Source organism: Neofelis nebulosa, chromosome 1, assembly GCF_028018385.1.
Source record: "Neofelis nebulosa isolate mNeoNeb1 chromosome 1, mNeoNeb1.pri, whole genome shotgun sequence".
Classification (NCBI taxonomy): Eukaryota; Metazoa; Chordata; class Mammalia; order Carnivora; family Felidae; genus Neofelis; species Neofelis nebulosa.
Window position 1 is genome coordinate 157,265,784 of NC_080782.1, and position 15,367 is coordinate 157,281,150.

Consider the following 15,367-nt stretch of genomic DNA (forward strand, 5'->3'; position numbering starts at 1 on the left):
CTCAGCAGTCCCCTTCCCCAGAAAACCAGCAGAAACACCTATCCACACCACATAAACAACCAGGGAGCTCTAAGGGCTTCAGTTATTGTGGAAGTATTAACAATTGTCATTTAACAAGCAGATTAGAGCATACCTGGAGTTAAAACTCACCACATTCTAGCCAAGGACCAAACACTGCCCACTGCAGGCAAGAGATCCTCTGCAGACAACTGGCCTGAAGAATAGAGCAGCTAAAACACCACAGCAGGGTGCACACAGCACTCACCAGAAATACTTCCTGAAGCTCCAGGCCCTGCACACTATATGACATTTTCTTCATAAAGCCATTATTCTCAGGAGTAGAAAAAATAACTGGCTTTTCTAATGCAGAGAAGAATGCAGACTTAGACAAAATGTCAATAGGAGGAATTCATTCCAAATTAATGAACAATATAAGGTCATAGCCAGAGATCTAAGTGAGACAGGTATAAGTAATATGACTGATGGAGAATTTAAAGCAACAATCAGAAAGATACACATTAGGCTTGAGAAAAGAATGAGGACATCAAGGGGATCCTTACCACAGAGATAAGAGTTAAAAGTATCAGTCACAAATGAATAATATAGTAACTGAGATTGGAAACAGGTTTGATGCACTGAACAACAGAATGGAAGACGCTAAAGAATGGATTACTGATATAGAAGACAAAATTATAGAAAATAAGAAAGCTGATCAAAAGAGAGAAAGTATTATGGAACATGAGAATAGTCTTAAGAACTCAGTGACTCTATCAAGCATAATAACATTTGTATTTATCCACGTTCCAGAAGAAGAAGAAGAAGAAGAAGAAGAAGAAGAAGAAGAAGAGAAAACGTGTCAGAAAATGTATTTGAAGAAACAATAGTTGAAAACTTCCCTACTCTGGGAAAAGTAACAGATATTTAAATCCAGGAGGCACAGATAATTCCCATCAAAATCAATAAGAGTAGGCCAACACGAAGACATGCTGTAATTAAATTTGCAAAATGTAGTCATACACACACAAAAATCTTCAAAGCAGCAAGACAAAAGAAGTCCTTAACTTACAAGGGAAGACCAATAAGTCTAGCTGGAGATTCTCAACAGAAACTTGGGAAGCCAGAAAGGGGTTGATATATTCAAAGTGCTGAATAGGAAGAAGCTGCAGCCAAGAATACTCTATCCAACAGAGGTGTCATTCAAAATTGAGAGTGATAATTTCCCAAACAAAAGCTAAAGGAGTTTGTAATAGTAAACCAGACTTCCAAGAAATATTAAAGGGGAATCTTTGAGTGGAAAGGAGAGAGCAAAGTAATCAAGACAAAAAAGGTCAGAGAAAATTTACAGAAACAGAACAACAAAAACTAATAAAATGGCACTAAATATCTATCAATACTTACTTTGGGGGCACCTGAGTGGCTCAGTCGGTTAAGTATCCAACTCTGGGGATCTTGGCTGAGGTCATGATCTCACAGGTTGTGAGTTTGAGCTCTGTGTTCGGCTCTGCACCAACATTGCAGAGCCTGTTTGTGATTCTGCCTCTCCCTCTCTCTTACCTTCTCCTGCTTGTGCTTTCTCTCTCTCAAAATAAATAAACTTAAAAAAATACTTTGAATGTAAATTGTCTAAATGCTCCAATCAAAAGCTATCGGCTGTCAAGTGTGGCTGGGTGGCTCAGTTGGTTAAGCATCTAACTTCAGCTCAGGGCATAATCTTGCAGTCCATGACTTTGAGCCCCACACTGGGCTCTGTACTAGTGGTTCAGAGCCTGCTTGGATTCTCTCTCTCTCTGTCTCTCTGTCTCTCTCTGCTCCTTCCCTTGTGCGCTCTCTTAAAAAAAGTTGTAGGTTGTCAGAATGGATAAAAAGCAATATCCATCCATATGTTGCCTACAAGATTCATTTTAGATCTAAAGGCACCAGCAGGTTAAAGAGAGAGAGCAGAGAAATATTTACCATGCAAATGAACATCAAAAGAAAGATGAATTACCAATACTTATATCAAAGTAGACTTTAAACAAAAACTGTAGGAAGAGATGAACTAGATCATTGTATCATCACGAAGGGGACTGTACAACAAGAATATCTAACAATTCTAAATATTTATGCATTCAGCATGGGAACTCAAAAATAGATAAAACAATCAATAACGTATATATAAAAATTCATTGATAATACAATAATAATAGGGGGCTTTAACATCCCACTGACATCAATGGACAGATCATCTAATCTAAGCAGAATATAAACAATGGTTTTGAATGACACACTGGGCCAGATAGACTTAACAGATATATTCAGAACATTACATCCTAAAACAGCAAAATATACATTCTTTTCAAGTATACATGGGATATTTTTCAGAAAAGATCACATATTAGGTAACAAATCAGGCCTCAACAAATACAAAAAGATTGAAATCATACCAAGCATATTTTCTGACTACAATGCCATGAAACTTGAAGTCAACTACAAGAAAAAAAAAATTGGAAAGGCCACATATACATGTAGGTAAAACAACATGATGCTACACAATAAATAGGTCCACCAAGAAATCAAAGAAGAAATAAAAAAAAATACATGGAAACAAATGAAAATGAAAACACATTGGTACAAATCTTTTGGAATGCAACAAAGCAGTCCTAAGAGAGAAATATATAGCAATACAAGCCTACCTTAAGAAGCAAGTAAAATCTTAAATAACCAACCTAACCATTTACCTCAAGGATCTAGAAAAAGAACAACCAATGAAACCTAAAGTCAGGTGAAGAAACAACATAATAAAGAATAGAACAGAAATAAAATGTATAGAAACTAACCACACACACACACACACACACACACAACCCAGTAGTATAGATCAATGAAACCAGGAATTGGCTCTTTGGAAAAATAAAATAATAATAAAATAAAATAAAATAAAATAAAATAGATAACCCCCTAGCCATATTTATCAAAACTAAAAGAGAGAGGGACGCCTGGGTGGCTCAGTTGGTTAAGCCTCCGACTTCAGCTCAGGTCATGATCTCGCAGTCTGTGAGTTCGAGCCCCGCGTCGGGCTCTGTGCTGACAGCTCAGATCCTGGAGCCTGTTTCAGATTCTGTGTCTCCCTCTCTCTCTGACCCTCCCCCGTTCATGCTCTGTCTCTCTCTGTCTCAAAAATAAATAAACATTAAAAAAAAAAAAACTAAAAGAGAGAGGTGCAAACAAATAAAACCACAAGTGAGAGAGCAGAAATAACAACCAACACCACAGAAAAACAATTATAAGAGAATATTATGAAAAACTATAAGTGAAAAAATGAACAAACTGGGAGAAAGGGATATATCCCTAGAAACATATAAAGTTTTAAAACTGAAACAGGAAGAAATAGAAAACTTGAATAGACTGATAACCAGCAAAGGAGTTGAACCAGTAATAAAAAAACTCCCAGAAACAAAAGTCCAGGGCCATATAGATTTACAGATGTACTGTACCAAATATCTAAAGTAAAGTTAATATCTATTCTTCTCAAAATGTTCCAAAAAATACAAAAGGAATAAAATTTTCCAAATTCATTCTATGAGGCCACCATTATCTTGATACCAAAACCAGATAAAGACTCCACTAAACAAGAGAATTACAGGACAATACACGTGATGAACATGGATGCAAAAGTTTTCAATAAAATACTAGCATATTGAATCCAACATTACCTTAAAATAATAATTTACCACAATCAGATGGGATTAATTCCTGGGTTGCCAGGGTGGTTCAATATTCAAAAATCAATGTGATATACCACCTGGATAAAATAAAGGATATGGATCCTATGGTCTTTTCAGTAGGTGCAGAAAAACTGTTGACACATACATCTATACATGGTAAAAAACCTCAATAAAGTAGGTTTAGAGGGAACATATCTCAACATAATAAAGATCATATACAAAAACCCACAGCTAATATCCTCTTCAGGAGGGAAAAACTCAAAAATTTTCCTCTATCATTAGGAGCAAGACAGGGATGTCCACTCTCACCACTGCTATTTAACATAGTACTGGAAGTCCTAACCTCAGCAATCAGACAACAAAAAGAAATATAAGACATCCAAATGGACAATGAAAAAGTAAAACTTTCACCACATGCAGAGGGCATGATACTATATATAGAAAACACAAAAGACTCCCCTAAAAATTGCTAGAACTAATACTCAAATTCAGCAAATTTGCAATATATAAAATCAATATACTGTTGCACTTCTATATACCAATAATGATGTAGCAGAAAAATAAATTAATTTAGAAATTCTATTTACAATTGCACCAAAAACAATATGATACTTAGTAATAAACCTAACCAAAGAGCTGAAAGACCTGTACTCTGAAAACTATAAAATACTGATGAAAGATATTGAAGATAACACAAAGAAATGGTAAAACTTTCTATGCTCATGGAAAAAAATATTGTTTACTACTCAAAGCAGTCTACACATTTAATGCAATTTCTATTATAATATCAACAGTATTTTTCACAGAGGTGAGCACAAACAATCCTAAAATTTGTATGGAATCACAATAGACCCCAAATAGCCAATGAAACCTTGAAAAAGAACAGCAGAGCTAGAGGTTTCACAAATTCTAGACTTCGAGATACATTACAATGTCTTAAAGTGTTCAAGACAGGGTGGTACTGGAATAAACATAGACATATAGATCAATGGAACAGAATAGAAAACCCAGAAATGAACTCACAACTATATGGATAATTAATCTTTGACAAAGAAGAAAGTGTATTCAATAATAAAAAGATAGCCTCTTCAAAAAATGGTGCTGTGGAAACTGGACAGAACATGCAAAAGAATAAAACAGGACCACTTTATTATACCACGCACAAAAATAAAGGAGAAAAAAAAAAAGAAAGAAACGGAGGAAAACCGGGAAACAGAGTCTTCAGTGTAGAGAACAAATTGATGGATACCAAAAAGGATGTGGTGGGGGGGCATGGGTAAAATAGGTGATGCGGATTTAGGAAGGCACTTGTGATCAGGACTGGATTCTGCATGGAAGTTTTGAACCCCTATATTGTACACCTGAAGCTAATATTACACTGTATGTTAACTAACTGGAATTTAAATAAAAACTTTAAAAATAGATATATACACCATTGGAATATAATGGAAAGCCTAGTAATAAAACCATACATAAGAAAGAGTATCCAATAGGAAAAAAAAAAGACAGTCTCTGTAGCAAATGGTGCTGGGAGAACTGGACAGCAACATGCAAAAGAATGAAGCTGGACCACTTTCTTAAACCATACACAAAATTAAACTCAGAATGGACGAATGACCTAAATGTGAGAAAGGAAACTATCAAAACCCTACAGGAGAAAACAGGCAACAACCTCTTTGACCTCAGCTGCAGCAATTTCTTGCTCGACACATCTCCAAAGACAAGGGAAATAAAAGCAAAAATGAACTATTGAGACATCATCAAGATAAAAAACAAACACAAAACAAAACAAACAAAAAAACTCAAAAACCTTCTGCAATGCAAAGGAAACAGTCAGCAAAACTAAAAGGCAACCAATGGAATGGGAAAATATTTTTTCAAATGACATATTGGATTTAGGGCGCCTGGATGGCTCAGTCGGTTGAGTGTCCGACTTTGGCTCAGGTCATGATCTCCCGATTTGTGGGTTCGAGCCCTGTGTCAGGCTCTGTGCTGAAAGCTCAGGGCCTGGATCCTGCTTCAGATTCTGTGTCTCCCTCTCTCTCTGCCTTTGTCCCCCATTCACACTCTGTCTCTCTCTCCTTCAGAAATAAATAAACATTAAAAAAATTTTTAACGGGGTTAGTATACAAAATCTATAAAGAATTTAGCAAACCCAACACCTGAAAAACAAATAATCCAGTGAATAAATGGGCAAAAGACATGAATAGATTATTTTCTAAAGAAGACATCTAGATGGCTAACAGACACATGAAAAGATGCTCAACATTCATTGTCAGGGAAATATAAATCAAAACCACACTGAGATATCGCCTCACACCAGTCAGAGTAGCTAAAGTGAACAACTCAGTAAACAACAGATGCTGGCAAGGATGTGGAGAAACAGGAACCCTCTTGCACTGTTGGTAGGAAGGTAAACTGGTGCAGCCACTCTGGATAACAGTGTGGAGGTTCCTCCAAAAATTAAAAATGGAACTACCCTATGACCCAGCAATAGTACTACTAGGAATTTATCCAAAAGATATAGGAGTGTTGATTCATAGGGGTACATGTACTCCAATGTTTATAGCAGCACTTTCAATAATAGCCAAATTATGAAAAGAAGCTAAATGGCCATAAAAGGATGAATGGGTAAAGAAGATGTGGCTTATATATACAATGGAATACTACTTGGCATTGAGAAGGAATAAAATAATGCCATTTGCAGCAATGTGGATGGAATTGGAGGGCATTATATGGTAAGTGAAATAAGTCAGTCAGAGAAAGACAGATATAATATGTTTTCACTCATATGTGGATCTTGAGAAACTTAACCGAAGGACATGGGAGAAGGGAAGGGGAAATAGTTACAAACAGTGAGGGAAGGAGGCAAACCTCAAGAGACTCTTAAATACAGAGAACAAACTGAGGGTGAATGGGGGGAGGGGAAAATGGGTGATGGGCATTGAAGAGGGCACTTGTTGGGATGAGCACTGGGTCTTGTATGTAAGTGATGAATCACAGGAATCTACCCCCAAAACCAAGAGCACACTGTACACAATATGTGTTAGCCAACTTGACAATCACTATTAAAAAATAAAATTAAATACAACAGTATATATATGGTCACCTAATATTTGAAAAGGTAGCCAAGAATATTAACTGAGAAAGGATAATCTGTTTAATAAATTATGCTGGGTAAAGTATATGCCAAAATAATGCAAAATAATAACATTTTACCCCTATTTTATACCTCTACCACAAATTAACTTGAAATGGCTTTAAGACTTAAATGTAATACCTGGAACTTTAAAAGTGTTGGGAGAAAATATAGAGCAAAAGCTCTTTGACATAGGTCTTGTCAATGATTTAAGGGTATGGCAAGAAAAGCACAAACAACAAAAATAAAAATTAGAAAGTATGACTACAAAAAACTAAAAAGCTTCTCCACAACAAAAGAAAGAAATCAACAAAATGAAAGGATGACTACATAACTGGAGAAAATATTTCCACTATGGAAGTCCTTCAAAAAAATAATAATTGAACTCATATGATCCAATAATCCCACTTCTTGTTATGTATCCAAGGAAATGTAAGCAATATGTCAAAGAGTTATCTGAACTCCCATGTTTATTGCAGCATATTCACAATAACCAGTATGTTAAAAAAAAAAAAAAAGCTAGGTATCTATCAACAGATGAATGTATAAAGAATATATGAGATTTAGATATAGAGACAGAGTAGACATAGATTGTAGATATATAATCTATATCTATGTATATAAATAGAAACAGATGTAGATATATGCATAGACTTACATATATGTAATAGAGTATTATTCATTTGTGAGAAAGAAGAAATCCTGGCAATTGCAGCAACTTGGAGCTATTATGCTTACTGTAGTAAGTCAGAGAGAGAAAGACAAATACTGTGTAATATCACTTGTATGTGGAATCTTATTTTTTAATGTTTATTTATTTTTGAGAGAGAGACAGAATATAAGTGGGGGGGGGCAGAGAGAGAGGGAGACAGAATCTGAAGCACGCTCCAGGCTCTGAGCTGTCAGAACAGAGTCCGACATGGGGCTGGAACCCACAAACCATGAGATCATGACCTGAGCTAAGTCAGATGCTTAACCAATTGAGCCACCCAGGCACCCCGTATGTAGAATCTTAAAAAGCCAAACTCAGAAACAGAGTACAGTGATGGCTACCAGGGATTGGAGGTGAGGGAAGTGGGAAAGGTTTGGTCAAAGCACACAAATTTCCAGTTAGATGAATAAATTCTGAAGTTAATAACAGCCTTGTGATTATGGATTATAGGAATGTAAATCTGTTAAAAGGATAGATCTTATTCTCACCACAAAAAATTGTCACATAATTGTAATTATTTGATGTGATGAAGGTGTGTTTTACAATATAAATATGTATCAAATCAGCATGTTATCTACTTTAACCTTATACATTATAATATGGTGACTATAGGTTATAGTATTGCATTGTATACTTGAAAGTTGCTATGAAACTAGAGAGTTAATGTTCTCACTGTAACAACAACAAAATGGCAATTATGTGAATTGAGTGATATGTTTACTAATTTTATTGTAGTAAAGAATTTTACAGTATATACCCATATAAAATTATCTCATACATTTTAAACTCAGGCAATGTTATGTCAATTATGTCTCAATAAAACTGGAAGTTTTTTTAAAAATTTGAGTATAGCTGACATACAATGTTACATTAGTTTCAGGGATACAACTTAGTGATTTGACAAGTTTATACATTATGCTATGTTCCCCACAAATATAGCTACCATCTATTCCATTACATCACTATTACAGTATCACTGACTATATTCTTTATGTTCTGCTTTTTAATCTTTTGACTTACTCATTTCAATTGGAAATGTTTTGTTAAAAATTAAAAAAAGAAAGTGCCTGGGTTGCTCAGTCAGTTAAGCATTTGACTTTGGCTCAGGTCATGATCTCACTGTTTGTGAGTTTGAGCCCCACTTTGGGCCCTATGTTGACAGCTTAGAGCCTGGAAATGCTTCAGATTCTGTGTTTTCTTCTTTCTCTGCTCCTCTCCCAGCCTCCCCTCTTATGTTTTAAAACATAAGATATATTTAGATAAGATATCTTATCTAAAGATATAAGATAACATAAGATGTAAGATATATTTATCTTATGTTTTAAAACATAAGATATATATTTTTTTTTAATTCAAAAAATTGATTAAAAAAAAAGTAACATTAAAATAACATAGGGGCACCTGTGTGGCTCAGTTAAGCATCTGACTTCAGCTCAAGCCATGATCTCCCAGTTCCAGAGTTTGAGCTCCACTTGAGGCTCTGTGCTGACAGCTCAGAGCCTGAAGCCTGCTTCAGATTCTGTGTCTCCCTCTCTCTCTGCTCCTCCCCTGCTTGTGCTCTGTTTCTCTCTCTCTCTCTCTCTCTCTCTATATATATATATATATATATATACACATTAAAATTTTTAAAAATATTGTAGATTCCATGTGAATAACAGCAGAAAGTATACAATTAGCAATCCAATGAAGACGGGTCAAGATAAAAAAACAAAAAACAAAAAAAACAAAAAACAAAAAAAACAAAAAACAAAAAAACAAAACAAAACAAAAACAAAACATTAAGGAGATCAGGGGCCCCTGGGTGGTTCAGTCAGTTAAGCATCAGACTTCAGTTCGGGTCATCATCTCACAGTTTGTGAGTTCGAGACCCACATCAGGCCCCGTGCTGACAGCTCGGAGCCTGGAGCCTGCTTGAGATTCTGTGTTTCCCTCTCTCTCTGCCCTTCCCCCGCTCACTCTGTCTCTTTCTCTCTCCCTCAACAATGAATAATCATTAAAAAAAAAAAAAAAGTCTTTTTAAAAAAACGTGAAAGAGACCACCTCAATTTTAGGTTCTTTTTTTTTTTTTTTTAACTTTTTAAATATTTATTTTTGAGAGAAAGAGAGAGAGAGACAGAGGCAGAGATAGAGACAGAGTGTGAGGGGGGAGGGAGAGAGAGAGAGGGAGACACAGAATCTGAAGCAGGCTCCAGGCTCTGAGCTGTCAGCACAGAGCCCGATGCGGGACTCAAGCCCACAAACCATGAGATCATGACCTGAACCAAAGTCAGATGCTTGACTGAGCCACCCAGGCACCCCTCAATTTTATTTTCAACAATAGTACTAATTAATGGTATTATATTTGAAAAATTAATTGAACTATGAATTTTAGATTCTATATTAGTAAAACTTAAAAAGAAAAATATATATTCCAAATATTTTCCTTGAACTTAAAATTTATATATATATATATATATATATATATATATATTTACACTTACATATATATATACACTTATATATATATATATATTTACACTTACATATATATATACACTTATATATATATATTTACACTTACATATATATATACACTTATATATATATACACTTACTTATATATATACATATATATATTTACACTTACATAAAATATTTATTTTCTAAAATTAAAAGGCTACATGAAAACTATCTCATATATGTCATAGCTGAGGATTCATTAGTGATGTGATTTTTGAGTAGTATTAGCGGTCTTTAAGATTTTGATATGTATTGACATTAACAATAAAAGACTTAGAAAAAAAGTATCAGGTTAGCGCAACCGGGATATCTATTAGCCTTTTTTTTTTTTTTTAGCTCTTATAATTGCATTCTTCTTTATAGTCTCAGAGGGGATTTATTGAAAGGAAATCATCCACCTGCTTAATGGGCATAGTAAAGATCTCCTACCTCTCTCTGTACACTTAACCTGGTCACACTCCATTAGTCCATCTGCATGAGACTGGCTATATCATCTGATGGTGGATTCAACCAGACAAACAGATCTACAAGTGCAAAAAGGGTGATTATTTTCTAGCTATCTTGATTTGTTCCTCTGTTTCTGATATTTTCCATTGGTTGCTGAATAAATGTCCTAAATTTTTTTTTATCTATTTGTAAGTAGAAAAAAAAATGTACTTTTCTCTTGAATATTTTTGTATAGCACATTTAAAAAAAATGGGTTTTTGCTTTCCAATTACTTGTGGCCAGAAGAAGATACAGTTTTGCTATATGATTGGCTAATGCATTTTTTTTCTCCTGAGACTGAAATTCTACAGAAGAGCTACTGATTTTACTTTGAGCGGGCATCATTTCTGGGTTAGAAACTAGTAGAAAGAAATATCTCAACCATATTTATATTTTCTAATGAAACTGACAATGGGTGCCCTAATACCCAAGTTATCTATACTATGGAAAGAAGACTATGTCCTCCCAAAATCTGAGGCATAGTTACAACCTGTGGGCTCAAATTGGTCTGAGACATTAGTTTTCACTCAGTGTAGTTGTGTGGTGTTAAGCAGATCCTCAAAATCTGAATTCTTTAATGTGTAAAATGAGAAAATAAGATGAATATGTACTTCATAGGGACTTGGGAAAGATAAAATATAATAAAGCATTAGAACAATTTCTAGGTTGCTGTGAGCTTCAAATAAAGGTTTGATATTAATCCACCACCACTGTCAATAATTTTCTGTGTTAATATATACTAAGTTGTTTACATTAAACTTAAGGAATTATATTAGAGAAGAGTAACAATGAACAGAGGGACCAGTTGCCATGCACGGTACAGACCGTGTTCCCTTTTGTGTCTGGTATCCCAGAGGTGGGCTGTTCAGTGAACCACAGTACAAAAGTGCAGCAGAAATTTCCCAGTGACCCCCTCTCCCTGGTAACCTTCTTGTCTCCCTCCATTCACCCAGCAAGCAGCCTCAAGTTCTTCACATTTGTTGCTCCCTATGCTGGTCCTCACTTTATTTTGACCACAAATACAGACTTTGTCAGCAGGTGTGTTTTGTAGTTTATCAGACTGTTATTTTTTATTTTTCAGAATGCTCAGATATCATCTATCAGTGAGGGTGGGATATCATAGAAAGACTATATTTTTTGATGCTATCTGTCAAAATTTTGTTGTATATTTTTATTAAGAAAACAAAATCATTTTCCGTGTTCTCAACTGCTTTAACATCTTATTTTTAATTAGCTTTAGAATTTTTACACAACTATAAAATTCATTTGAAACTTGGAAATACTTCCTGAAATATCCAGATATCATAACTGCCTCTAAACACTTCCCAGAAAGAGGAGCCAATATTTCCTTCCTCTTTGAAGGGATTTTGAACTTGGACACTTAATGTCAGAAATTAAAAAGTTGTATAGATTTAAATTTAATAAGAGAAAGTGTAAAAGAAGGTAATACTTATTCTCTTAATAAAGGTCAGATGTATTTTGTGTTCATTGTTTTACTTATTTTATAGCTTTTTTAGAATTCTGTTGTAAATCACATTTCTATTTTAGTTTCTGAACAGATTGACTATGACCTTCATTAATTTTAGCTAAGTTTAATGAGGTTTTCATTCATCCTCAGTGTCTGATAGAGAGGCTGGCTATGAGCAGCAAGATAGGAGAAGAAACAGTAAATTGAAGTCAGAAATATCTCAGTGTTGTTCAGTTTTCCTCTCTGTCATGTCAGTTTCATGAACAATTAATTGCTTTGTGCATTAAAGAAGGTAACATTTGGGAAAAAAAGTAAAGTCTTCTCTGAAAAATGGCAATGCCCCTCTAAATCCTATTTCTTGTCCTCTGAAATTTAAAGCAAATGGTAGAAACTTTAAGGAGATGAATTTCAACTTGGAAAAACATGTACTAGATACAAATTGGATGGATTTTTACATAAAACTCTTCTTAATCAGGGTTAAGATAAGAAATATATACATATTTTCATTTTTTTAAGTTCTTTTATTTATTTACTTTGAGAGAGAGAAGCAGAGAGAGAGGGAGAGAGAAAATCTCGAGCAGGCTTCGTGCTGATAGTGTGGAGCCCAATGCAGGACTCAATCTGATGAACTGTGAGATCATGACCTGAGTTGAAATCAAGATTCAGACACTTAACTGACCAAGCCATCCAGGAGCCCCTATATATCATTTAAAGTTTACATATTTATATAAAATAATTATATGCATACATAATAAGAATGTGTATAATACATATATGCATATATACACACACTAGTTGTCTAGGACTAAAAAGATGATCAAATCAAATTCTTAAATGCATAGATAGTTATTAAACTGGTGAACTGACAAAATGGATCTTATATTATCAAATGATAATAGTAACACCCATCTTCTACATAGATTCTGCATAATTATTACTATAGTTAATCATTTAAACTAACACTATATACTCTATGCTTATTCATCTGTAACTAGTAATATTCTAAGCACTTCATCATTTACTCCTAACTATACATAAGGGAAGACATTATACTTATCATCTTTTTCTGTATGTAGAGCAGATGGAGCAATAGGGTGTAGAGGATAAGCTGGACCCACAGCCACAGTCTGGCCTCAGAGTCTGGACTCCAAAATGATGTCCCTAGGCTATCTAAGGGATTGGTATATTGGTGATGACCATGGTCTGTTTTGGAGGATTTGTGGCTTACTCCATACAATCACAGTGCCTCACAGTGTGATTCATTCTTATAGGAAAAAGGGGGTTCAAACATTTCATATAGATTTTTCCCCAAATTGTGTCATGGTTACTTTTTAGATTGTTCTCTTTTAGGGGGGCATACTATTGACTTATAATATTCTATCAGTTTCAGTTGTAGAATGCAATGATTTGATATGTCTATGCTCTGCAAAATGTTAAAATTTTCTTGTATAGAATACACCTTGGAGAGTATTCAAGATCTCAGTTGGATCTTTAGACAAAAGAGGTTAATGAAATTCTGAGATCTACAACAAAAATTCTAGAAGAGTGATTATATATATATATATATATATATATACATACATATATATTCTAGAAGAGTGACATATATATATATATATATATATATATATATATGATTCATCTTTGGTGTTGTTTAGGGCAATAGCTAAACAAATTTACATGGCTACTGGTAAAGGAGACTGTATCAAAAACTAAGCTCATGACTTTTAACAATGCAACCTCACTATATGTTATAAATTCTCTTTACTCATATTTGTGTATTATTAGTTTTCTGGTATATTTATGGAATTACAGGTAATTTTAATCTACAAATCTATAGGACCATGGAATTTCTTTCTGTCAACATAATCATTTTTTTTTCCTCTCTCTCTTTCTCTCTCCCACTAAACATTCATTTAAGTGTGTGGTGTCCCATGAGTGATTCATTAATCCTAAAGGTTTCCTATGTTTTCCAAGTGAAATCTCATGGAGAAAACCAACTGGGTGGCTAACTACACTGCGAGGTCAGATTTCATCCTGGTAGGAATCTTCAATGAATCCAAACACCCAGCTCTCCTTTGTTTGGTGATTTTTGTGGCTTTCCTGATGGCCTTGACTGGAAACACCATCCTGATCCTACTGATACATTCTGATGCCTACCTCCACACCCCCATGTACTTTTTCATCAGCCAGCTGTCTCTCATGGACATAATGTACATTTCTGTTACTGTGCCGAAGATGCTCATGGACCAAGTCATGGGTATGAACAAGATCTCAACCACAGAATGTGGGATACAGATGTTTCTCTATGTGACACTAGCAGGTTCAGAATTTTTTCTTCTAGCCTCTATGGCCTATGACCGCTATGTAGCTATCTGCCATCCCCTCCGTTACCCAGTCCTCATGAACCCTAGGGTGTTTCTCCTTCTAGCATCTGGTTGCTGGTTCCTGGGTTCAGTGGATGGCTTCTTGTTCACTCCCATCACCATGACCTTCCCCTTCTGCAGATCTCGGGAGATCCATCATTTCTTCTGTGAAGTCCCAGCGGTGTTGAAACTGTCTTGTTCAGACACCTCCATCTATGAGATTTTCATGTACTTGTGCTGTGTCCTCATGCTTCTCATTCCTGTGACAGTCATTTCAGGATCCTACTACTTTATCCTCATCACCATCCATAGGATGAACTCAGCAGAAGGCCAAAAGAAGGCCTTTGCCACTTGTTCTTCCCACATGACTGTGGTCATCCTCTTCTATGGGGCTGCCATTTATACTTACATGCTCCCCAAGTCCTACCATACACCTGAGAAGGACATGATGGTATCTGTCTTTTACACAATACTCACTCCTGTACTCAACCCTTTGATCTATAGTCTAAGAAATAAGGATGTTATGGGGGCTCTGAAGAAAATGTGGAATGTGGAACCTGTCTTTCACAAAACTTAAAAGTAGAAAACCTTGACATTATTGTTTTTCCTTCTCTACACATTGTAAGTTCAGAAATTTATGTCAACTTTATTTCTTAGAATTTTATACCATGGTGTCTTATCTCACTTTTACATTTTTTTGAAGAATTGCCTGCCTGTACTATAAAACTCTTAAATTTTCTAATTCTTCTCCTTTCAAAATATATTATATAATTATCTTATATTGATGTTATATTTACTGAAGTTGTTGAGTTGTTGTATTTACTGAACTGCATCCTGACTCTGTAGAAGAACTTACATATTCTTAAAAATACATAAATTAAAATATTTAAAGAAAAAAAGTTCATCTGAGTCTATAAAATCCATTTTAAAGTGAAAGAAGAAAGGTGATGAAGAAAAAGAGGTAAAAAGTGTTAAGAATTGTTGAGTCATGGT

The 15,367-nt window shown here is 34.9% G+C and overlaps 1 protein-coding gene across 1 annotated transcript; it reads left to right on the forward strand.

Moving 5' to 3' along the window:
- Positions 1–13,994: 13,994 nt before the first annotated feature.
- LOC131493900 (olfactory receptor 2T4-like) lies at positions 13,995–14,951 on the forward strand. Its single transcript, XM_058698413.1, has one exon. It carries the CDS (start codon positions 13,995–13,997, stop codon positions 14,949–14,951), a length of 957 nt encoding a protein of 318 aa, XP_058554396.1.
- Positions 14,952–15,367: the final 416 nt, after the last annotated feature.